General features: G+C 45.3%; 1 protein-coding gene across 6 annotated transcripts in view; it reads left to right on the top strand.

Annotated features, from left to right (window-relative positions):
- NADK (NAD kinase) overlaps positions 1-25,179 on the top strand; it is a 42,767-nt gene that overhangs the window by 4,637 nt on the left and 12,951 nt on the right. For 3 of the 6 annotated variants that reach the window (XM_035117959.3, XM_060276188.2, XM_035117958.3), the window contains exons 2-3: positions 5,281-5,480; positions 16,646-16,729. In XM_035117959.3, the coding sequence (XP_034973850.1) occupies positions 5,299-5,480; positions 16,646-16,729 (266 nt within the window). In that variant the 5' untranslated portion in view covers positions 5,281-5,298. Of the gene's footprint in view, positions 1-5,280; positions 5,481-9,557; positions 9,753-16,645; positions 16,730-20,430; positions 21,253-25,179 lie in introns of those variants that run through there. The other 3 variants (XM_035117961.3, XM_035117963.3, XM_035117962.3) reach the window with 3 other exon arrangements.

The following is a 25,179-nucleotide window of genomic DNA, read 5'->3' as shown; positions in this document are numbered from 1 at the left end:
GGCCCCAGGCGCTCAGGGAACCCGGAACCACAACACGGAGCACCGCCACCTGCCGGGACAGGGCCAGAGCTGATATCCGGGAAATGGAGGGAAGCGAAAGGCACTCGGGGTCGACGCCTCCCTCTCGACTCCCGGCTGCTCGGGGCGCCACGCTGAGGGGGAGCCGGAGGAGCGAAAATAAGTGGGGGGGGGAGGAGACTGAGCCATAGCTGCCAAGTTTTCCCTTTTCTCGTGAGGAAGCCTATTCAGCATAATGGAATTTCCCTTTAAAAAAGGGATAACTTGGCAGCTATGGACTGAGCCCAGCTTAAGCCTGTGCGCGTTTACTCAGGAGTAAGTCCCTGTGTTCTGTGGGGTCTACTCCCTGGTAAGAGCGCTCCAGACGGCCCACCTGGGGGTGTTTTGTTTCGTTTGTTTAAGCGGTCACGAAGAGTCGGACACGACTAAACGACTAAACAACAAGCGGGGTCACGAAGAGTCGGACACGACTAAACGACTAAACAACAAGCGGTGGCGGGGCAGCTTCCACCCCCCAAAATCAAGTAAATAATAATACTCATCTGACCAATTGTATTGCAGGTAACTCGGTTCTGCCCGCCCCAAACCTAAAGCCTGCCCCCCCCCATAAATCCTGGTTTCGCCCGTGTGTTTTAAACAATGGGCGGCGGGCGAGCAATGTCAAGCGAGAGCCACTCGGTCAGCTCTGCGCATGTCCCCAAAGTTGCTCCATATGTTCTAGCACCCGTTAATTTAACGGGCTTCATGATACTAGTAGTTATATAATTCTGGCCACATTTGTATGATGTCCTACCTGACCTGAAACTTTTCAAGGCTTTCTCCCATCATCCCTAGCTAACAGGACCAGTGGTCGGGGATGATGGGAATTGTAGTCTCAAAACATCTGGAGGGCCAAGTTTGCCTATGCCTGCCCTCAGATGTCGCCTGCTCCTTGAACTTGGGAACCATCATGCAAAATTTCGTTATGGTATCCGCAGAAATGTCCAAATGCATAGTGAGCAACAACTTTTCAAAATATATTGCAGAAGTATGAAAAGCAGAATTTGGAGATGATCACCTCTCCACTTAAGCATAAAGTCACTTCCAGTATATAGCTGTCAGAGGACTACTTCATTAGGCTCTTTACCGGACAGGGATGAGGAACATCTGTGGCCCTCCAGATGTTGCTGGACTCCCAGCACCCATCAACTCCTGCCAGCATGCTCAGCAGTCAGGAATTATGGGAGTCATGGTTCAGTCACATCTGATCGGTGCCTGGTACACCAGAGTTTGTTTTTTGGCAATCTCAGAAAAATTAACATGACACGCCTCTTTAAGGGACAAATAAAAAAAGAAGCCTTTATTTACTTTGCAGCAGGGATGGCTGTCCTCAGTGGGACCCCTGTCAGATGCTCTCTGAGTTAACACCATACCCTCCAACATTACTCCAGTGAATATAGGGATGTCCCATTCCATAATGATAATTTTACTCTTTATATCCCACACATTTTGCTGGGTTGCCCCAGCAACATACATAAAAACATAATAAAACATTTAACATTTTAAAAAACCTTCCCTATACAGGATTGCCTTCAGACAGCTTGGGGGTTGGATAACTCCATATCCTCCAACATTTCTCCAATGAAAATAGGGACATACTAAGGAAAAGTGGGACATTCTGGGATCAAATCGGAAACCTGGATGGCTTCTCTAAATCAGGGACATCCCTATATTCTTATATTCCCTATATAGGGACACTTGGAGGGTCTGGTTAAGAGAGGACCAGTGGGGCCTCTTTCTTGCCCTACAAGTGGACTTGGAGCCCTTTTTCTTAGTTTGGGGGTTGCTTTGATTTGATGACCCTGTGAAGTAACAGATTAACCCATAAGGCAGGGCTCACCAACCTTTTTGGACCAGTAGGCACATTTTGAAGTTTGAGCATGTGCTGGGAGCCCCAGTCATAACATGGCTGCTGTAGCAGGTGGCAAAACATAAACATTAGAGAAACAGCCATTCCCAATAGCCTTTTGTTTACCATGGGAAGTCAGCTATGTCCTCCTAGTCTTGATTGTGGGGGTCACACACTGTTGATTTTACTTGCAGACACACACACACACACACACACACTCTGTTGCAGATTATTATTATTATTATTAATAATAATACTCCACCCACCTGACTGGGTTGCCCCAGGCACTCTGGGTGGCTTCCAACATAAAAACTAAATATAAAGGATTAAAAAGCAATCTAGGAACAATTGGAAGCGTTTCTCAGTACCAGGATAAATATACAAGGTGGCCACACTAACGGTTCTTTCATTTCACAGAAGTCTCTTTGAAAGTACAGTGGTGCCTCGCTAGACGAATTTAATTCGTTCCACAGGTCTTTTCTTATAACGAAAAATTCGTCTAGCGAATCCCATAGGAATGCATTGATTTTTGGGGGGATTTTTTTTGCCCATAGGAACGCATTAATTGAATTTCAATGCATTCCTATGGGAAACCGCGATTCGCTAGACGAATTTTTCGTAAAATGCATTCGTCTAGCGAGGCAACCTCCTCTATAAAAAACCTTTCGTTAAGCGGAAATTTCGTTAAGCGAGGCACCACTGTACCTGACTTTTTGCCCCATAACTTACTTTCTAGCAGAGCTAGAGACTTTTGGGCTGGTGTGGTTAAAATATGATTAGCTTTCCCTGGTTTAATTTTTGTACATGTACCACCTTCCTTTCTCCTTCGATTTCTTTGAGCTGTAGCCAACCAACATCTACTTGTAGCAGTAGACCCATTGAAATTAATGGACCTAAGTTAGCCATGTCTATTAATGTCAATAGATCTACTATCATTGGATAAAAATGTCACTGTGCCGTTACATTTTTATTGTATTGGTTTTTGGGTTTTTTAAGCTATGGAACTATAGTCAACACTTCCCCACCCCCAAAAAAACCCTAGCATCTGGAGGGCCAAGAACATCTGGAGAGCCACAAACATTCTCACTCCTGGCAACACAGAATATGTGCTCTTGTTGCAAAGTTGACACTAAAGAAAAGCTTTAACCCACTGGAGCAGCTTCATTTTATTGTGATTTATATATGCTGTGTGTGTGTGTGTTCTTAGCATAATTTGTAGCTTCAAAAAGGCTGATGGCTCAATATATTTTGTGCATGTAGCACAGAATACCTACCGGTATTTGTTGTTTTTAAGAAGCCCATGATAGTTATTTCACAAATTATGAGGATGAAACAAGCCATTACAGAACTGCTGACATGAGCTGGAATCACTTCATGGTTAAGCTGTGTGATGATGAAGAAGCATCATCAGCAGCAGAAGAGGAGCAAACATTGAAATAATAATACTTTTGCCTCCCCTGCTAACATAATGCAGTAAATTCCACTCAGGCGTAGCACGGTTTTGCTTGCATTTAAACATACCTTGGCGGCTGCTGCCCTTTCCTTTTTCAAATTATTCATAAGGCTGTACTTCTCAGTCTGTATTGGAGAGGGACCAATCAGAAGAAGGTCAGCTGGTTAAATAAAATGGCAGAAATGCTTTAAAAGCTTGAAATGCACCAATCTCAATGAGGCTAGCACCTGTGTGTGGTCTGACAGTTTCAGAATGCTTATAGCTGAGACCGAAATCCATGTGCTGTTTTAAGAGTCAGAATTTCTACTGCCTCCACCCCTTTTTATTATACTTTGTAGATTTTTGTATCCTGCTTATTGAAATGTCAACAGCACCCACTTCCCCATTTCAAGAGCTCAACCCAAGTAATGCCTTTTAACATGAGGACTCGAAAGAGAGTTTAAGCTTGGAAATGAGAAGATATAGGCTAGGAGGAAATGAATTATCTGCATTTTAACTGAAGTGCACTGGTGCCCCATAGAGATTAAAGAAGCAAAAAAAATCTTAAACCGTCCAAGCGCCAACACTCCCAGCAACACTCAGACTTAGTTATTACTTTATAACCCACTTTTCCCTCCAAAGAGCTCAAGGTGGCATATGTGGTGCTCCCTCTCCCCATTTTATCCCCACAACAACCCTGTGAGGTAGGGTAGGCTGAGAGGCAGCAACTGGCTCAAGGTCACACAGTGAGCTTCATGACTGAGTGGGGATTCGAACCCTGGCCTACCAAGTCATAGTCCAGCACACTAACCATTGCACCACATTGGCATCTCCTTAAGGAGAAGAGGGACATGTTCTGCCTCCATCGTCAGAGGCACTATTCCTTTGCATACCAGTTGCTGGGAATCTCAAGTGGAGAGGGTGGCTGTTGTGCTCAGGTCCTGCTTGTAGGTTTCCCAGAGGCATCCTGCTGGCCACTTTGAGAACAGGATGCTGCACTGGATGGGTTTTTGGCCTGATCCAGTAGGCCTCTTGTGTATATATAGAGTATAGACACGTGACCTAGTAAAGGTGTGGATCGTTGCCTTGTGTAACATCCAGCCAGGCACAGCATCCCTATAACGAGAGAGAGACCCAGAAAACCAGAGGGAGGCTTGCTTTCACCAAAAAAAGGTAAATTGGACAACCAGCTCAGAAGGCATCAGGAACGCCTTGTACCCTTTTCTCATGAACTGTTTTAGGAAACTCAGGGCTGTGTTTGGTGAAGCGAGAGCTGAAATGTATACAAAGCTGTAATAAAAATGTAATTGATATGAATGCAGTTGCGCTCAAGTTGCATTGGAGTGAGAAGGGATGCGGTGAAGGGAGAGAGACAATTCGACAGCAGGCAGAGCTCTATCCACCCAGGCGAGCAAGAAGAGGCATTATCATAGTTCAATGACACAGCCAAGTAAAAGCACTTGAACTGAGCCAGTAAGGGGTGTGGCCTGGGGAGAGTCCTGAGGGCCAGATGGAGATGCCTGGAGGGCCACGTTTAACCCCTAGACTGAAGGTTTACCCAGCAGCGCCTTAAGGCCTCATGGAAGATACAAAACTATATTCTTCTAATATGATGTGTTCGTGGCATGATTAGTACAGGTGGCTGTATCCAACTTAAGTCCTGCTAAGAGCGGACCCATCTGTAATTACTGGATCTAAGTTAGTACTTGTCAGTAATTTCAGTGTGTCTACTCCAAGTGGGACTAATGTTGGATGCATCCTGGAGGCAGCATATCTCTGGGTATCAAGGGCTGGATCCACGTATTTGAGAAAGACACTCGCCTTTATGGGTTAGCTAGTCCTTGGGCTCCAATCCAGCAAAGTAGCTATTCTGTGGGTCTTGACCTGTCATTGGTTTTTAAACCTGACATTCACCTGAACCCTGCTTTTTTTTTCTTTCCAGGAAAGTTATTTTCTGAGGATGGAGATGGAGCCGGAAGCCTTCAGCCCTGGGGGGGACGATGCCAGCTCAGACTCCACCTGCTACCAATGCTCCTCGTGTCGGGCTGACGAAGAGCGGAGCTGCGCCAACTCCATGCGTGGGCGGGCCAAGACACGCAGCTTGTCTGCATCTCCAGCCCTAGGCAACACCAAAGAATTCAGGTATAAAGCCAGAGGCACTGAATTGACTCACGTAAATCTATGCCAGCTGCTGGCTGCTAAGCTACATTTGTGCATATGTGCCAGAGGTTGCCCATTGTCAGAATCCAAAACTAGAACTCATGGACATCCAATGAAGCTGAATGTTGGGAGATACAGGACAGGTAAAAGAAAGGGCTTCTTCACACAGCACGTAGTTCAGCTATGGATGCCCACTAACTTGGATAGCTTTTTAAAAGAATTGGGCAAATTGATGGAGGTTAGGACGATCAACGATTACCAGCTATGATGGTTATTTTCTGGCTCTATGGTTAGATTGCTTCCAAATACCAGTTGCTGAGAGGGGAGAGTGCTCTTGTGCTTGAATCCTGCTTGTAGGTTTCCCAGAGGCATCTGGTAAGAGCAGGATGCAAGATTAGATGAGCCAATAGCCTGATGCAGGAGGTTCTTATGTTCTTACTAAACAATGAAAGCATCCAATAGTTCATGCCTCCTGAATAATGGAGAGGAAGGCATTCCAGAAGTAAGGGGCCACTACAAAGAAAGCCCTGCTTACATGCTTCTGCCAGGTGTCTCTGTAAGTCATGGCTTAGCCAAGGCCCCCTCTGATTACCTTTGTGATCTACTCATCCAGTATTGGGGTAATCTGGTCGCAAGTTGTTCAAAGCTTTATATGTTCATAACAAAATATTGGATGGCTCAATGGGCTAACAGGCAGTCTGTGAAGTTCTTTCAACACTGGTTCTTTCAACACATATGCATGACAAGAGGCACTAGGTGAGTATCCTAGCTGCTGCAGTTTGCACAAGCTGAAATTTCCAGGCCTCAATGGTAGCCCCATATAGAGCTCATTATGAGAATCTAATTGGAAGGTGCCAATGTATGTATCACAGTGGTCAGGCTATCCCCATCCAGGATAGGCATACTAACCATAGCTGGCAATATGTGCTCCTTGCTGTTTGAGACAACGTGTGTCCCAAGTGACAACGCTGAACCTAGGAGGTCGCCCCCACCCAAACTACATATCCATTCAGGACACGCAAACTTCCCAACTTCCAAATCTAGGGAACCAATTACCCACAGAGCCTCCGTCACCCAGCTCTTCACTGCAGACAAGCCCCAGTTCAGGTCATGCACAGCCTCTCCTGATTCAGATGTTGCCCAGAAATAGACCTGGGTGTCATCAGCATATTTCTGGCGCCTCGCCAAAAAAATAACTAAATCTCCTAATGATAGAGAACATAACAAACAGTGTGGGTCAGTGCACAACATAATAGCCTTATATAGCAAAACAATTAAAAGTTAAAATTAATAGTAGTAAGCGGTGCATGTAGTACATTGGTCACTTAATGCATACTTAAGCAGCAGTGTCAACTTTTACACAGTATCGTCCTATCATTGACCTCCATAACGCCTAGAAAATCTGGAGTACAATAACACCAGTTATTACCTCTTTTTGTTGGGTGCAACTATAAAGCAGTATACGGTATCTATCAACAGTATATCTAACCACAGCCTCCTGAAAAATAAGTGAGTGGGCAAATCAGTAGCAGGCTATCTAAACCGTAAGTCCTTCTAAAGTGTATAGTCCTTCTACCATCTCTCTGCCACTTTTATGGGAGTGCAGTTCTTGCCCCCTATTGGTACCCCAGGAGGGGAGACACCAAAGGGGTAAGTACCCTGGGCCATCTCCCCCTTGATTTTTTAAATACAGCTTTATAATTTTGTGATGACCTACACACACACACACACACACACACACACACGACGGAAGCCTACCAACTTGTTCTCAGATAGCTGGGACGGAAAACAGCTTTTTGCCAAGACATACAACCAGGAAAAGAAAGTTGTAAAAATCCACTGTAGCTCAGTGGTCGAGCATCTGCTTTGTATGCAGAAAGTCCCAGGTTCAATCTATGGCAGGCATGTCCAAAGTCCATTTCGGGGGCCTAATCCGGCCCGTCGGCCAATTTAATCTGGCCCCCGTGGCAGTATACGCAAGTTCACTTCATCAAATCTGGCCCTCTTTGAAAAAAGTTTGGACACCCCTGATCTATGGCATCTCCGGGAAGGGTTGAGAATTTCGCCTGTCTGAAATCTGTACAGACACTTCCAGGCAGTGCAGCACTGAGCTAGATGGACCAATGGCTTGACTCAGTATAAGGCAGCTTCCTATAAAATTGATGTTGTTGTTGTTGATGATGATGATAGTGTTGCATGCCACCCCGGTCTCTGAGCAATGCGATTTCAGGGATTCCAGATGCTTACCCAGGGTTCGTGTTTGCTTTGGAAAGAGGCACAGCAGAGGCAGTGGTGCCTTAATGATATATGGTTTATTTAAACACATGTACAACCTAAATCTGCAATGGACAGGTTCACAGCATTAACTCCCCAAGATGGTCTTGCTTCTCCCATAGCCACAGCCCTGGATTCCAGCAGAAATCAGACCTGTCTCTCTCTGCTTCTCCAGCCTGCCGCTTTTGCATCCACCTTCAGCTGTGGCTTTTTGTCTTTCTAATTAACCAGGGAGGGAAGCCCACCCATTCACCCTCTGGTACAGAGCCACTCCCTTTGTTCCCTTAAGGACTTACCTTTAGTGGGCCATTACCAGGCTGGCCTAGCTATTCCAGCAGTTGAATCTGTGCTGGATCCAGGAATTAGAAGGGTTGATTCATGTTATGAGAATTATAGGTCTAAGATATAAAATAAATGTTCATAAATGTACCAGGCAAACACATAAATAAATAAATAAATAAATAAATAAATAAATAAACCACATGTCTGAAACAGTACAGTAAAATAATCCTGAAGCCATTTTGACTCTCCCAGTGACCTCAAATATTCCTCTGCAGTTTGGATGGAAATGGGAAAAGCCTCCCCATTGTCTCTGCGCTCACAAATCCTGCCTTAAGGGCACATTTGGGTATGAATTGGGTGGGACACGGGTGGCGCTGTGGGTTAAACCACTGAGCCTAGGGCTTGCCAATCTGAAGGTCGGCGGTTCGAATCCCAGCGACGGGGTGAGCTCCCGTTGCTCGGTCCCAGCTCCTACCAACCTAGCAGTTCGAAAGCACGTCAAAGTGCAAGTAGATAAATAGGAAGGTAAACGGCGTTTCTGTATGCTGCTCTGGTTCGCCAGAAGCGGCTTTGTCATGCTGGCCACATGACCTAGAAGATGTACGCCAGCTCCCTCGGTCAATAACGCGAGATGAGCGTCACAACCCCAGAGTCTCTCACGTAATGGTCAGGGGTCCCTTTACCTTTACCTTAGGGTGAGCCTGTGACCTGGACTTTAGAATTAAGTATTTATCATCACAAAAGAATGGCCAGGCTCTCCAAGTAAACCCATCAACAGGTTTCCTGCCAGACAGGATTCTGCTGTAGACCACCCCTTCTGTGATGTATGTATGATGTATTGGGGGGTGGTCTTGGGCTCCAGGGTGGGCAATTTCAAAAGTCTATATAAGGGCTTGCACACCGTTGTTCTGGGTTCCTCCTCCCTCCTGCATGTGGTGAGTGAGCACCCTGTTGCAACAGTTAGTAAAGATCAGGCTTGCTAGCTGCTTTGCTTCTCAATATTCTCTGGTTTGTTTCTGTTATTTTCTCCTCTCGATAGAAAACCTACATAAGGACTCTATATGGGCTCTTGGGTACCCCATAAGGGAAAAGGAGCAGTTTTTTCTTATAACAATTAGATTTTAACATTTGCTAGATCCAGGGATTAGAGGGGTCTAGCACACCCACACACTCATAACAACAATAATAATGAGCTTAAAGATAAAGACTGTCTCACCGCATTCAAATGAGGCATCGGGAATTCTATATTTCTTAAAATGACAGCTGGAAAGTTATTTTTTAATAGCAGGCAGTTTTGTTTCCCCACTAAACAGAACCAACAGTTGTATGGTCTCTTGAAGCAGCTTTTTGTGGTTTCAGCTGTATGGTGACTAATGATGGTGCAAAGGTAACTTGCCAGAGGTTGCTTGTTGCTCCACAGTATGCAAGGGCTGCCCATTTTCTATCTGATTTGCCAGACTTAATGGCTCTGAAAGCTTGTCACGTGGAGAACTGGGACTGCTGGTAAATCTGTGCAGGGATCATTGCCCTGGTTGTCATCACAAGAAAGGAAGGTGCTGCATGCTCGATCGCCAGAGTGCCTGCCTGCCTGTCACCTCTGCACAGCTTGAGACCATGGAGTTGCTTAGCAGGTAGAATTCTCTCTCCTCTAGAGTGATAGGCGATGGCTGCAATGTGGAGCTTAGAGCTTAAATGAAGGCAAGTTGAAGCTTGGATCTCTTAGGGTGGAAATCTTAATTGTTTGTGGGCCATAGCCTTGCAACATATCATCTATTAACTTTTTTTTAGCACATCCACCTTTGTCCTGCCCTCTCTGTTTTCCTCTTGTCTTTGGTTCTCCTTTCTTCTTCGTCTGTCTCCAGCTTATCATACTTTAGAGAAGGAAAGGGGGAGGACAGTACTGTTGGTGCAACCCATTTTAGGTGCAAGCTGGTCATCAGCTGATCCCACTTGCTGAAAACCACTAATCTAGCGGAAGAAGGGTTTGTGTGCACATGTGTGCATATACTCTCCAGGGCTCTTCAATGCTGGTTTTAGAAGATAGCGTATTTCCCCCCAACTAATGTAATCAGTTTGGTGCTCTTTAAGGTAGAATTAGCATCTGGCTGGCTTGCTCCAAATGTAGGGTTGCCAGACTCAATAGAGGACAGGATTTATGTGCCTTTAATTGCCCTGCTCTCTTTTGAGTCTGGAAACTTTAAAGAGAAACCAGCAGACCCTTTGTTTAATTTCCAAGCAAAGGGTCTGCTGGTTTCTCTTTAAGGTTTCCAGACTCAAAAGAGAGCAGGGCAATTAAAGGCACAGAAGTCCTTTTCCACTATTGAGTCTGGCAACCCTATGCAAATGTCTTTCTTTACGTGGAGAAACAGAAACAGAAAAGTAGATAGGAGAAATGGCAAGCGGGTGAAAGGCAGTACTGAAATTTGTGGTTGCAGCTGAGGGTGTAGGAAGTTGCTAGATAAGGGAGTGTCTTGTTTACCTTGAAAGTAAGTCTCACTCACTGTGTTTAATCACACTTCTCCCTAGTAAGAGTGTATTACAGTTGCAACCTTAGTCGCCTAACTTGAATAAAACTTTATACTTGGAGAGAGATCATGAGAGATTGTGGCCTGCCTTCACTCTTGGGTTAACTATTTAGTTATTTCCCCCTTAGCTTCTGCTCTCTCTTGTAAAAGTGTAATAGAAAGATGCTCCTGCTGTCTTGTCAGTGCATGCATTGGGGCGGAAGGGAGTATCAGGACAGTTTTGGGTTTTTTTAATGATCTGATTTGTCCTAATCAAACCAGCTTAGCCACCTTTGCAACACCCAGTACATTAAATCTAGGTGAATCTTGCTAGCTGGCACCTTGCAAAAGAATCAGTTTTTCTTTTAGCCTTGGGGTGACACGACTTGTGTCTTTTCCTTTAGTACCTGAATTGCAGGTTCCCAGACTGAGCCTTCGTCCTGGCATGAGTGAACCCACGTTCCATAGAATTGTAGAGTTGGAAAGGGACACTGAGGGTCATCTAGTCCAACTCTCTGCAATGCAGGAATCTTAACTAAAGCATCTGAGGCAGATGGCCATCCAACTTCTGCTTTAAAACCTCCAAAGAAAGATAGTCCACCACCTCCTGAGGAAGTCAGTGGCCGGGCCAAAGCCACCCAGTGAGCTTCATGGCCAAATGGGTATTGCAACCCTGGTTCTTCTACATCTTAGTCTCACACACTAACTACTACACTGGCTGTGAATCTGGAGGTCATTTGGGCTGTGGCAATACATGAATGTCGAGATGAGGATGCAGGCAGAATCGATTTGAAGTTGCTAAAGTTCATGGGACTGTTTAGTCACTGTTCTAGGTACCCGTGATGATGGGGATTACTGCTTAAGTAATGATGACATGGTTATTGCTATAAATACTCAGAAGCCATAACCATGCCCCTGTTACCTAAGGAATAATCTCTGATGATCTTCCTTGGGTGGTGATTAGAAATAATGATGTTACTGCTTTCATCAGTGATTAAGAAAAAATGTTTTTACATCCTGTAGTGGAGTTAACACGATTTTACCTTATGACCATGTTTTTTTTTATTGAGCAAGATTTATATACCACTTGATCGTAATAAAACCTCAAAGCAGTTTACAGAAAGAATAAAGCAACACAATGATGGGGGGGGGGAAACGACACACAGATAAAAACAACTATTTAAAACATTTATAAAATGGTTAAAGTAAATGATGAGCTAAAAAGAGATTAAAAGCATGTCAATATTCTACACAGGTTTGGATAGCCTTGTCTAAAGAAAAAATGTTTTCAGCAGGTGCCTAAGAAGGCGCCTGCCTGGTGTCAATAGGCAGGGAGTTCCGCAGTGTGGGTGTGTTGCCACTGCTTGTTGGCATGCTCACACTTTCAAAGGGGAGATATTGTTACTGGATGCAGCATTCTGAGAATCTATGCTTTCATTCAGTGGAGGGGGGGGGGCGATAGTTTTAAAGGATGCAGAACACTGAGAATCTGTGCTTTGATTTAGAAACAACTACAAAGCATGCAATACTCCAAGAATCTATGTTTTTGTTCAGGAAAACAATTGGTGTTTTAGAAGAGGAACCATGGGCTTTAAGGCAGTCTTGTAGATAAGCTCGCAAAAGTTACCCAGTCTGTGATTTTATTTTACTTTTATTTTTTATTTGTTTGTTTGTTTGTACCCCGCCCATCTGGCTGGGTTTCCCCAGTCATTCCAACAGCTCCAACAAACAGCTCCCCAGTCATTCCAGCAGCTTCCAAGAAAAAATTAAAAATACATTATAACATTAGTCATTAAAAACTTTCCTAAACAGGGCTGCCTTCAGATGCCGTCTAAATGTCAGATAGTTGTTTATTTCTTTGACATCTGGTGGGAGGGCGTTCCACAGGGCGGTGCCACTACTGAGAAGGCCCTCTGCCTGGTTCTCTATAACTTCACTTCTCGCAGTGAGGGAACCGCCAGAAGGGCCTCAGCGCTGGACCTCAGTGTCCGGGCAGAATGATGGGGGTGGAGACGTACATTCAGGTATACTGGGCTGAGGCTGTTTAGGGCTTTAAAGGTCAGCACCAACACTTTGAATTGTGCTCGGAAACGTACTGGGAGCCAATGTAGGTCTTTCAAGACTGGTGTTATGTGGTCTTGGCTTTCTAGCTTTCTAAGAGGTGGTATCCTATGTTACCAATCATTAGCAGGCCCATCTCTAGGTGTAGTCCCGGTGGCCGCGCTGCGAGGGCGGGGGTGCTGGAGCGATCTCCGCGCCAGGGCGCCCGACCTGCTTGAGACGGCCCTGATCATTAGCAAGGGAAGACTTGCCTCTTTCATGAGCTCAACAAGTTCCAGCTCTCCTCAAACCAATTTCTTTGCCCTGGAGGATGGCAGTGGACGCTGTTGGCCTAGCTGAGGTGGCTAAGCCCTTGGTGGTTCAAATCCCCCCTTGGCCATGGAACTCACTGGTGTGACTTTGGGCCTTCTAAATGTTGTTGTACTCCATCTCCCATCAGCCCCAGCTAGCATGATTAGTGTGGTAGGGGATGATGGGAGTTGGAGTCTCAACTTCTGGAGGAGACCTTGTAGAGAGTGGCCTTAAACTTTCATAGAATCATAGAGTTGTAGAGTTGGAAGGGCCTGTGAGGGTCATCTAAGTCCAGCCCCCTGCAATGCAGGAATCTCAACTAGATTATACATGACAGATGGCCTTCCAACTTCTGCTTCAAAACCTCAAAGGAAGGAGAGTCCACCACCTCTCTTGGGAGTCTTTCCCATTGTCGAACAGCTCTTGCCATCGGAAAGGTCTTCCGATGTTTAGTCAGAATCTCCTGTCTTGTAACATGAAGCCATTGGTTCGGGTCCTAATCTCAGGAGCAGGAGAAAGCAAGCTTGCTCCAGCCTCCTTATCATAGCCCTTTAGATAATTGAAGATTGATATTGTGTGTGTGTGTGTCCCCGTGTCCTGCGGTGTCTATATTCATGCATTCATTTCATACTTTTCTGGAGGCAATGTTCATTTGCCCCAGGTGATCAGGGAGGTGTGTTTTTATTTCTGAGACTTCCCTGGTCACCTGTCAAAGTGAATTTGCCTCCAGGTTGCCTGGTTGGGAAGCCAAGGAAGACTAGCCCTCTTATTTAGGTTGTTGCATTATGCCACGTAGGTGTGTTGTGGGCAGGAGGACTAGTAACTTGTGATCGCCAATTTGCAACAGTGCGTTAGTCATGCATTTCTGAAGGCTGAGCTTGTGGCGTATAATAATGTTGTACTTAAGAGAACTTAGGTTGAATAATGTTGAAACTAAGAGCATTTCTTGCAGTGAGGTGTCAGACCGTTCCGACAGGGCATTCTTGGTGGTATTTTAATCTCTGGCTGGTGCAGATACTTCTGGACAGAGCTGGTTTCAGACTTTAGGGGGCTATTAGTATGGGGCTGAAGATCCATAAACCAGGACAGGTGTAGGGTTAGTCCTGTTAAATCTACCCACCCCACAGATCCATGGAACCAGTAAAATATATAGATCTAAGGGCCTAAGCCAGGCATCCCCAAACTGCGGCCCTCCAGGTGTTTTGGCCTACAGCTCCCATGATCCCTAGCTAACAGGACCAGTGGTCGGGGAAGATGGGAATTGTAGTCCAAAACATCTGGAGGGCCGAAGTTTGGGGATGCCTGGCCTAAGCATTACATTTTGTGTCGCTTAAAAATGAATAACGCCTGCCGTTGAGAGCGGGGCTTTGCTCCCGTATGAAAGCGTCACTGCTGAGAAGCAGTCTAGGGGCCCGCACTGCAGGGAAAGTGGCGAATGGCAGTACGGCTGAGTCTGACCGGCATGGGGGGCCCTTCCAAGGCCAGTTCCTGAGCTGGACAACTGCTGGCACGAAGCCTGCTCACGGAGGAAGAGGTTGTTGTCACCATTCACACCACCTCCCTCAGAAGCACTGTTTGCATCGTAAATGTGGGAGACCGTAAAGAGCTCCCCCTGACCCCCGTGGCAGTTGTCTTTCACTAATTAGCATCCCAACCAGGGCTGCTTTGGAGAACCAGGGGTGGGAAACCACCCTCAGGAACTGCTAGAGAGAAAACACTCGGGCTTCCGCTGCATTTTGGAATTTCCTGATTGTGTTGTGCTTGGCTTGGCTTGGCCTGCCTTGCAACAGCTGGGAAGTTCCTCAGTGCTGTGGCGCCATCTCATGCCGTGTTCAGTTTTACTGCTCAGTGCAGGGGTGGGGGTTAGAGGAAGAAGAAAGCTGGGGGATTTTGCTGTCCGTGGCAGGACTCCTATACCAAACTGCTCTACCACCTGGAGATTATGCCGCTCTACTGGGGACTGCAACATAAGTGTAACACCCTGCTGCCTTGGTATAGGTTTGCCTCCAATTTCAGAGGGAAATGGGTAATGTGACCAGAAACCCAGTACCTCCAGTGTGTGTTAAAAGTTGCTACTGTTTGTGACTGTAACAGAAAATTGTATATATTAAAGAAACCCGTATTGCCACACTACCTCTTTTTTATCATAGGCATGTGGTGGCTTATGCATTTGGCTTTGCTTCCTAGCCTGTATGTGTGGCACAGTTTCATGGCAATTTAGAAGCTCACTTTTTGAGCTTCTAGTTTAAAAAGTGAAGAAGGACGTTTCTAGCCCAATTGGGGGCCTTGTAAAAGAGTCCCACCAAGGTTATAATAGCCCACAATAATTTTTACCGGCCTGATGGGAAGAGAGGCTGGCAGAGGAGGGGCAGAGAGCTCCTTCCATGCTGCAGCAGCCCATTGCATTTTTTGTCCTGCCCCTGCTCCACCAGCCAACTCATTCACCAGCCAGCAGTTTCTTGTTGCCTGTGATGACCAGGCAAGCGCTTAGGTAAAGGTAAAGGGACCCCTGACCATTAGGTCCAGTCGTGACCGACTCTGGGGTTGCGTGCTCATCTCGCATTATTGGCCGAGGGAGCCGGCGTATAGCTTCCAGGTCATGTGGCCAGCTTGACAAAGCCGCTTCTGGCGAACCAGAGCAGCACATGGAAACGTTGTTTACCTTCCCGCTGTAGCGGTTCCTATTTATCTATTTACATTTTGACGTGCTTTCGAACTGCTAGGTTGGCAGGAGCTGGGACCAAGCAACGGGAGCTCACCCCGTCACAGGGATTCGAACTGCTGACCTTCTGATCAGCAAGCCCTAGGCTCAGTGGTTTAACCACAGCGCCACCTGGGTCCCTCAAGCGCTTAGGTAACACATAAGATTTGCTTGAAAGAGTGCAGGCCATGCCAGCAGAAATCTCAGAAGCCGAAAGGGGAGTTGCTGAACAAAGCTTCCAGAGTTTGTGGAGGCTTCAAGGCCTATGATCCCTTATACAGTATAGTTAGGTAGAAGAGATTATCAAAATAAGCACAACCGGGCAAATTGGTTCAATATATCCAGGGTGCAAACACAGTGCATTTTTTAAGAGGGGGGGGGGTTGTCACAGAACTTGGATTGTCATGGATGCATAATTTTATAACACAATCATGTTGTGTTTAAAAAACTAAGCCAACTAAGTTCTACTCAGTGTAGGTCCATTGAAACAAATAACCTAAGTGAGTCATGCCTATTAACTTCAGCGGATCTATGGGGCCAGCATTGGATACAACCCTTAAGCATGGAAGATTCACTGTTGCGAATGTACGAAATGTCCCTCTCCAGCTCTAATGATATAATGTCATTCAGGTGGACTGTGTGTGAGTGTGTTAATGATTTACTTGTGGTAGGGAAACGTAAGATAGAAACGCGAAGTGCATCTGTTAGTCATTCAAGATGCAGTTTGCATATTATGCAATTTGTAAGCTTCCCTTGCACAAATCACTCTGGAGGCTGTCATAGTTCGCAAAGGGACATGCTTCAGGGCTTTTAGCGCATATCCTGCACCAGGGAACTCAGTTCGCCTCCATTTGAGGAATCTTAGAAATGCTTTTTAGGAAACGAGGGCCATAGTTGAATATGAATCCTGTTTTATTATCATGATGCTTTTGTGCATGAAGTTGGGGCTGTCTTAAAAAAAACTTTTTGAAAAGTCTCTCCAAGAACCTAAGATAATCCAGCAACTTAACTAAACTGTCTCCTTCTTCTTCCAGGAGGACACGCTCCTTGCACGGACCATGCCCAGTGACCACATTTGGACCAAAAGCCTGCATGCTGCAGAATCCCAAAAGTATCATGTAAGTGCCTCCGCCTTCGGGGGAAAAGTCCTGATCCCATTCATCTGATTCTCTGCTGTTAAATAATTAAACCTATTCATTCATTCCCATACATACTTGTGTCTTCTTCAGCTGCATTGATTCATAGATTTGGCTGCCCATTTATGGCAATACAGGGTGCTGTGCTGAAATGGAGTTATACCGATGTGCTTGCATGTTTGCCGTTACCAATGAATTGCTTATTTGCTTCGGCCATTATTATTATTATTAGTAGTAGTAGTATTTTAAAAAGCCATTATTGCCTGAACTTACCATGGGGTGTTCTGTTTACAGGGGCTTCATTGCTTTGTAAAGCATGAGTAGGTTTACCCTGTTTTGATGTAGCATCTTCATAAATGGGCAGCCGAGGTGCAAAGGCTTTGGAGGGCTCCCAAAGAGGAGAGGAGGAGGCCATCTCTCAAAAGGTAGCAGGTGTTTCCTTGGGAATAGGTGTTGGCCACCAGTGGTAAACAGAGGATGCTCTGCTGCAAAGCTGGTTCAGAAAGTGTTCTAGAGATGTCAGTCCAACTGTGGCCCTACCTTGCAATCTGCTTTGGGGTTCTTAAATCCAGGCCGTATCCTACCAAACTGTGTCAGTTTAAAATTTGGGGTGTGTTAATTGTTCTGTTGTTTTACTGCATCTTACTTATGGATACTTGTATTCTAGTGTTTTAATTTGATTTGTTTTATGGTGTATTATAATCACGGGTGTTTCTATTCTAATGCTTGTGTAATCAGGTGTTGTTGTTGTTTTTAATTAATTTTTATTGAAAAATTTCAGTCGGAAATAATTAACAGCGCTACTTATTTTGGCCATGTCTGCAAGTATTAGTACGCACAATTAATATCTGCATCGGTCTAAGCCATGCATGTCACTTTCAGTCATTGTCCAGTGAATGAAACATGGATTGCACAGAAGAGCTGATCAAAACTGTATGGCAAAGTTCTTCATACAGTTATCCAGGCCTCTTTTAAATTTTTCCTTTGGTTTGTGGGTGTCTTCAGTGGTGTAAAACATGGAGCCCATGTTCTTACTTATTACATTTCACACCCAAATTTCATCTTTTGCATGCAGTGGGAAACAAGTAATGATTTATTGTACTTGTTTGTTTTACCACGTCCCTTTCTAAAGTGTGTCTGCGGGTTTTATAGAATGGGTGACACCTTTGTGACCAGGATGTCAAGGAATCGCATAACATGCGATGGGAAAGGCCATGACTCAGTAGCATAGCATCTGCTTTGCATACAGAAGGTTCAATTCCCAGCATCTCCAGGTAGGGCTGGGAATGAAACCCCAGAGAATGAAAACTGCTGCCAGTCAGTGTAAAAAAGGTAAAGGTATGGACCCTTGGACGGTTAAGTCCAATCTAAGGCGACTATGGGGTTGCGGGACTCATCTCGCTTCAGGCCAAGGGAGCCGGCATTTTTCCACAGACAGCTTTCCGGGTCATGTGGGCAGCATGACTAAATCGCTTCTGGCGCAACGGAACACCGTGACAGAAGCCAGAGCGCACAGAAACACTGTTTACCTTCCCGCCGCAGTGGTACCTATTTATCTACTTGCACTGGCGTGCTTTTGAACTGCTAGGTTGGCAGGAGCTGGGACAGAGCAATGGGAGTTCACTCCGTTGCGGGGAATCGAACTGCCGACTTTCCAATCAGCAAGCCCAAGAGGCTCAGTGGTTTAGACCCCACAGCACCACCTGCATCCATAATGCTAGTCAGTGTAGAAGATAACACTGAACCAGATGGACCGATGGTTTTTATAAGGCAGCTTCCTGTATTCCTCTGTCTTAAGCAAAGGGCTGCTGCCAGTCAGTGTAGACAGCAACTGAGCTAGCTGAATATAAGGCAGCTTCCTACATGTTAGTCAGCTAGTGTAGTGGTTGCTTTTAAGACTAATCATGCTAGCTGGGACTGATGAGAGTTGTAGTCCAAAACATTGAGGGCACCAGGTTGGTGAAGGTTGCTTTAGATCAACTTGGGTTCAGTCCTGATATGGACGTTTAAAACATTATTCCCCTGTTGGCTTTCGGCTGACCAGTGTTCCCCACCCTTCACTTTGCTTAATTCTGGTCCAGAGGGATGGATGGGAGCAAACACCATGCAATTGGATGAGCTAGCTTAGTCAATGCCACCTCGAACGTCACCTGCCAGGAGACACTGTTAATATTTGTCTAGCACAATGCTTATTGAACAGAGCGGTCTGCGCTCTTAATTTTTTCTCTCTTTTTCATGTCCCACTTCTCTTCCTCCTCGGTCCGTACTTTCCAAAACCAAATGAAGCAGGGTGTGGGTGAGTCCACCTCCTCTTCCAGTTGCTTCAAGGTGTGGTTGACGTCAGATTTTCACAGAAGTTGGTCCTTTTTTTCTAAATTGCATTATCTTCTGCTTAGCGCGCCCCTGGCTCAGCCACCGCCCCACCATAATAGCCAAAGGCAAGCTGACCATTCAGGGAAGTCCCATAGCTCAGTGGTTAGAGCATCTGCTTTGCACACAAAAGGTCCCAAGTTTAAAACCTGATATCTCCAGGTGGGGCTGGGGAAATCCCCCAAGTCTGAAACCCCGGAGAGCCACATTCAGTGACTATACTAAACTAAATGAAGCAATGATCTGACTGCATAAGGCAGCTTCTTATTTAAACCAACCCTTAGTTTATCTTTAGGGAAAAGGATATCCCAGTGGTAGAGCATCCACTTAGCATATAAGAGGCAGTGTTAGAAATTAGCCAGGTGCATTTTGTGACTGGCGCGGGTCCAAATGCGACCACGTGGAGATCTCTGGAGGTCAGGTTGACGACTTGGGAAAGTAAAACATCACTTAGAGAAGGATGTGAAATATTTTCCTTCAAATCTTGAATTTGTTTTATTCTGGATTGTTTTATTTGCTTTTTAAATGTGTTGTAAACTACTTTGAGATTTGTTTTTTCAAATATAAAGCTGTAGAAATGAAATTATTATTATTATTATTATTATTATTATTATTATTATTATTATTATTACAACAACAACAACAATATTCAATTGCACAAAACAGCACCCAGACATTCCACTGTGGCGACCGTAAGCTAGGTTTAATTTGCTATTTGGTGATTAGATTAGATAAGATATCTGAGTTTCTAACACTGCTAGAAGGTCCCAGTTTCAATCCCCAGTTAGCGCTGGGGAAAATACCTAGAACCCCAAAGAGCTGCTGCCAGTCAGTGTAGGCAGTACTGAGACAGACGGACCAATAGCCTGACTCTGTATAAGGCAGCTTCCTGTGACCCCTTTCTCTTGCCCCCTCCATTTCTTACTTGCCCACCTGCCATTTCTAGCACACAAGGGAGTGAGGGGAAGAGGTTTGCTGACTGGCAGGTGAGTGGACAAATAACTTGTCCCATGCAGATGAGACCTAACAAATCACCTGCTCCCTGTTTATCACATCCCTGCAGAGAGTATCTTGCAAGCACACTCCTCTTCTGTTGCACCCCGTGAGGATTCAGTCTGCCTCCTATAGCTTGGGAGCCGAAGAGTTAAGGGATGATTGCCACTTACTCAACTTTGGACTTACATCATGCATTTTCATCACCAGATTCTGGCAGCTGAGCAGCCGCTGCTGCTCCTGCTGCTGCTCCTCCCTCTGGGGCGAACAGGGATATAATGACAGCATGTGTTCAGATTAGTCCAGCCCAGAGGCTTTCCAGGAGGCACTTAGAGCTCTTTAATTGCCCAGACAGACAGCAGATCGTAACCCCAGCAGTCTAGAATAGCCTTCAAGCTAGGGAGCCGCTTTGCCAGGCAAGAAGGGAGAAGGCAGCTGAGCTTTTAAAATTCTACCGGGAGATCTTCATCCTTCCTCAAAACTTGACTTTTGAAAAATATATATATATACATGTAGCTTCAAAAAAATTTTTTTTTATTCCCCACCCCCTGCATACACACACACACAAATTGAAAACGGTGCTCTCTCTCTCCTGTTGCCTTTTAATAAGAGGAATTTAACAAAATCCAAGATTAAACTTGCAGTGGCTTCCTAAGTGTTGCATGAAGGCACACTAAGCCGCCTGGTGTTGATTAAACCTCTTTTGTGGGGTTTTCTACCCCCCCCCTTTTTGTAAGTTGTTGTTATGCAGACTGACCTGGCGGGAAAAAACTTGAACATTTAACAAATACGCTAAGTTTTTGCTCCTCCTTTTTCTAATCCGGTAGTTTTCAGGATCTTTTTGTTTAAGCAACTTTTAGCCTCCTTTTTATGGGGAACTGCTTCTTTATGAAATGGCAAGGCTGGTTTGGTTCTGTTTCATTTCTTTTTGACCAAAGCAATCTGAAAACAGAGGCTATCTGAACTTGGCGGGTGCGATGTTTTTTGCAAGTTAGTAGTTCGTCTGCAAAAGATTATTTCAAGGCCTTTTTTTTTTGCTGTTGAGTCTTGCTGTGTGTTTCTCTCCGATTTGTGCAAAGAACAGCAATGAAGATATTTCAACATATTAACGATCGCTCCTTTGGAAGCTCCGCTTGGAAGTGGTGAGTAGATTGGGGGGGGAGGTTTAATCCACCTTTCATGTTATGAGCCAAACCTTTGGTTAGCTTCAATGGTGGCTTAGATTTCTTTAAGTGGGGCATGGCGCTATGTCCAGCGCTAGTCCTATTCAGAGTAGACCCACTGAATGGACTTGGGTCCATTCATTTCAGTTGACTTAAGTAAGGCTTCATTGGATGCAGCCTTTGGTCACCCCAGAGCTGATATGTAGCTCTACAAACTTATCCAGATAGACTGAGCAGATTGTATCGAAATCCTTCATACTTTTCCTGGTCCCCCAGGTATGAGGAAGGGATGGTTTTCTCATCTGAAACCCACTTTATGGCAGCAATGCCAGTTCCTGGCACAGGAAACTGAACTCTGCCGTGGGAATCTCCCTTTCCTTAGGGCATTCTTGTTCTCAGCCTCTGCCATTAAAAAAAATCAGTCGCCAAAGGACTCCTTCCTTCAGTTTCTTCCTCTTTCTTGTACACATTAGGTTTATTTTTAGATGTCTTCATGTGCGTTCATCAGGGCTATTCTGCGGTCTGCCTGGCATTCTGCATTTTGCGCAAGAGTGGGGTATCCAGCAATGGGAGGGGGGGACTGTATAGAGAATAAAAGAATAACATCAACTCTCCCCATATTCTGGATTCAAGACAGAGTTGGCTGGGGTTGTGGTAGTGGTGGCAATTTGCCCCCTTTGTATCCTTAGCCCTTCCTCTGGGGAAGGGTGGGCTAACAGGTGTCCCTCCAGATGATGATGATGAAGAGCAGCACTGGGTAGCTCAGTTGGTTAGAGCTTGGTGCTGATAACACCAAGGTTGCAGGTTCGATCTCCGTATGGAACAGCTGCATATTCCTGCATTACAGGGGGTTGGATTAGATGATCCTTCTAGCTCTACATTTCTATGTTTCTCAGAAGATGGTGATAACCATTTATTATCGGCTCTTCATGCTGAGGTCTCAGGGCAGATCACAACAATTAAAACACAACATTAATATCGAAACACAATATTGGGCTGCAGCACCCATCATTCCTGACCGTAAGGCACACTGGCTGGGTCTGATGCGGAGGTTGGGAGTCCAATGTTATCTAGAAGCCTACAGGTTCCCCATCCCCTGAGCTTGGAGCTTAAGAGCGGCAGTCTCACAGCAAACCTTGTATCACGGTGAGGTTAAAACAGTCGCCTAAGGCTACCTAAGGTTAGGTTTTTTTGCAGGGTGAGAGCTGGTGGCGGATAGGAATCCACCCAGTTTTTCTGCACAGAAGGCCAAGGAGGACTGGCTTCTGCGACGGTGCAGGGTTGCCTAGGTTGACTCCCACTGTGCTCTGTCTCCATGGTCGGAGATAGGAGTTGTTTCTGAATATCAGTTGCTGGAAACCACAAGAGGGGAGAGAACTCTTGTGTTCGGGTCCTACTTGCGGGTTTCCAACAATGGGCATCTGGTTAGCCACTGTCAGAACAGGATGCATCGGCCATTGGCATGAGCCAGAAAAATATTCTTACGTTATGTTCCTATTATTTTTTAACAGCGTTGCTCTTCTCAGAACAAATAAGAGTTTCTTGTAATTAACTATTAACTGCAAATTTAGATACTTATGCAAAATCAAAGTAGTGTAACAGTGGTTTTTGAAAGGAACAATACCAGAATTAAAGCAAATTCCTATACATTTCACCAATGTTCAGTAATGTTTCTAGAAATCTACATGATTCACTGAAGCACTACTTCCCGGAGGCTTTTATCTTGCAACAGCAGGGTCAATTGGCAGTTTTGGGTTTTGTTTTTATTTTTTAAGGGAAAGGAAGCTGGAAATTAAGTAATAAAGACCACAATAAAGACCACGTTCAGGGACCAATTTACAACCAGTACAGGGATACGTGAGTGGACTTTTACATATAAATTATGATGTTCAAGTCAGTTCTTGAGGTTCTTGGGTAAAGATGTCTGCGTATGCTGACCAGAGCTTTAAATATATGTCCTTCCACCTAAGTTTGTGATAAAATACTACTTATTATTGATTATAAAATCTTCCCACCCTTCCTCTGAGGAGCCTCCCTGTTTTTATTTTCACAGCAGCCAGTGAGGTGGGTTAAGGGGAGAGGGAGAGATAGTGACTACTAGCCCACGATCATCTAGGAGGCTTTGAGAATGGCTGGGGATTTTGAACCCATGTCTCTAGCTCGCTAATACTCAAGAGAAATGCCAACTGATTGGAGAACACCCCAATCAACTGTAGAGAGCCCCCCTCCCCTGACATATTCTGGATTAAGGAGGTGCCTACGGAAAGTCGTAAGATCAAGACTCTTTGGCTTAAACCCTACACTAATCTGGTGCTCTCTAGGTGTAAAAGGTAAAGGGACCCCTGACCATTAGGTCCAGTCGTGACCGACTCTGGGGTTGCGCGCTCATCTCGCATTATTGGCCGAGGGAGCCAGCGTATAGCTTTCAGGTCATGTGGCCAGCATGACAAAGCCGCTTCTGGCAAACCAGAGCAGCACACGGAAACGCCATTTACCTTCCCGCTGTAGCGGTTCCTATTTATCTACTTGCATTTTGACGTGCTTTCGAACTGCTAGGTTGGCAGGAGCTGGGACCAAGCAACGGGAGCTCACCCCGTCACAGGGATTCGAACCGCCGACCTTCTGATCAGCAAGCCCTAGGCTCAGTGGTTTAGCCCACAGCGCCACCTGGGTCCCTGCTCTCTAGGTGTGTTGGACTCCAACTCTCTTCAGCCCCAGTTAGCATGGCCAATGGATAGGGACAATGGAAGGCGGAGTCCAAAACTTGCCCCTGCTCTCGACTTAATGTATTGGATGGCTTTCCCCAGTGCAGACGTTTCCCCACCACTATATGGTCTTGGAATTCTCACCCTCTAAAAGCTGGTGGAGAGAACATTAGGGTCTTTGAGAACTAGAAATGGGATAGTGCAGGGACTCCAATACCCATTAGCCCCAGCTGGAGTGTCCAGCGCTCAGGGATGATGGGAGCTGTAGTCTAGCAATGTCTGAAAGGCCAAAAGGCTCCATCCTTGAACTAGGCCATCACTTGCCTTTCCTGCCCCCAGCTACTGCCATCACAGTGCTGCCTTCTTTTAAAGCAGAGATAATGTACCTGTCACCTCCTGGATGTTGCTGGACTCCAGCCTCCATGAGCTTTGCCCATCATGGGATGATGTAAATCATAATCGAGCAACATCCGGAGGGTCACAGCTTTCTGCATTCTTGGGATACTGTGTGTGGAGGCAAGTTCTGTCTTCCTCCAGTTTCTTTGGAAGGTGTTGTGGATAAAATGCAATCAAAAATTGCATGATCTTCAGAATAGCAGGACTGGAGGAAGACCTTATTTGCTTGAATAAGGAAATAACATTGGAGGCGCATATTATTGGGGGGGGGGGAGATATACACACCAAGTATGTATCAGAGGATCGCCAAAGGATGTGCCATCAGGACATAACATCATCAAAGCTAGAAGTCAGGTCATTCGTTATTCAGATCTCGAAATCCCCCACGTTACTTTCTCGTGCATGCACTCTTGGGTTGGGGCAAGTGGCTAAAATGTTTTTAAATGTTTTAAACGGTTCTAATTTTGGTTCCTCTGTTTTGTTTTTGTCGGGTTGATGTTGGTTAAATGTTTAGTTGAGGTTGGCGGTTATTTTAATTTGGGTGTAACTGTAAGCCGTTTATTATTGTTATTATTGTTGTTATTATTATTGGTTTCTATTGATTTATTGGTTTGTTTGTTGACCGTATAGAATATTTTGGGTTTTTTAAATGTTTGGTGCTTTGTTGTGTTTTTATATATGTTATAACCCACCCAGAGTGGCTGGGGAAACCCAGCAAAATGGGCAGGATATAAATTAAAAGGATATTATTATATTATTATGACACTCTTGCAAATTGCATATGGTGCTGGAGTGGTGCAGGAGA

This window comes from Zootoca vivipara, chromosome 6 (assembly GCF_965207765.1).
Source record: "Zootoca vivipara chromosome 6, rZooViv2.hap1.1, whole genome shotgun sequence".
NCBI lineage: Eukaryota > Metazoa > Chordata > Lepidosauria > Squamata > Lacertidae > Zootoca > Zootoca vivipara.
The sequence above is the reverse complement of the archived record's forward strand: the minus strand, read 5'-3'. Positions and strand labels throughout refer to the sequence as shown.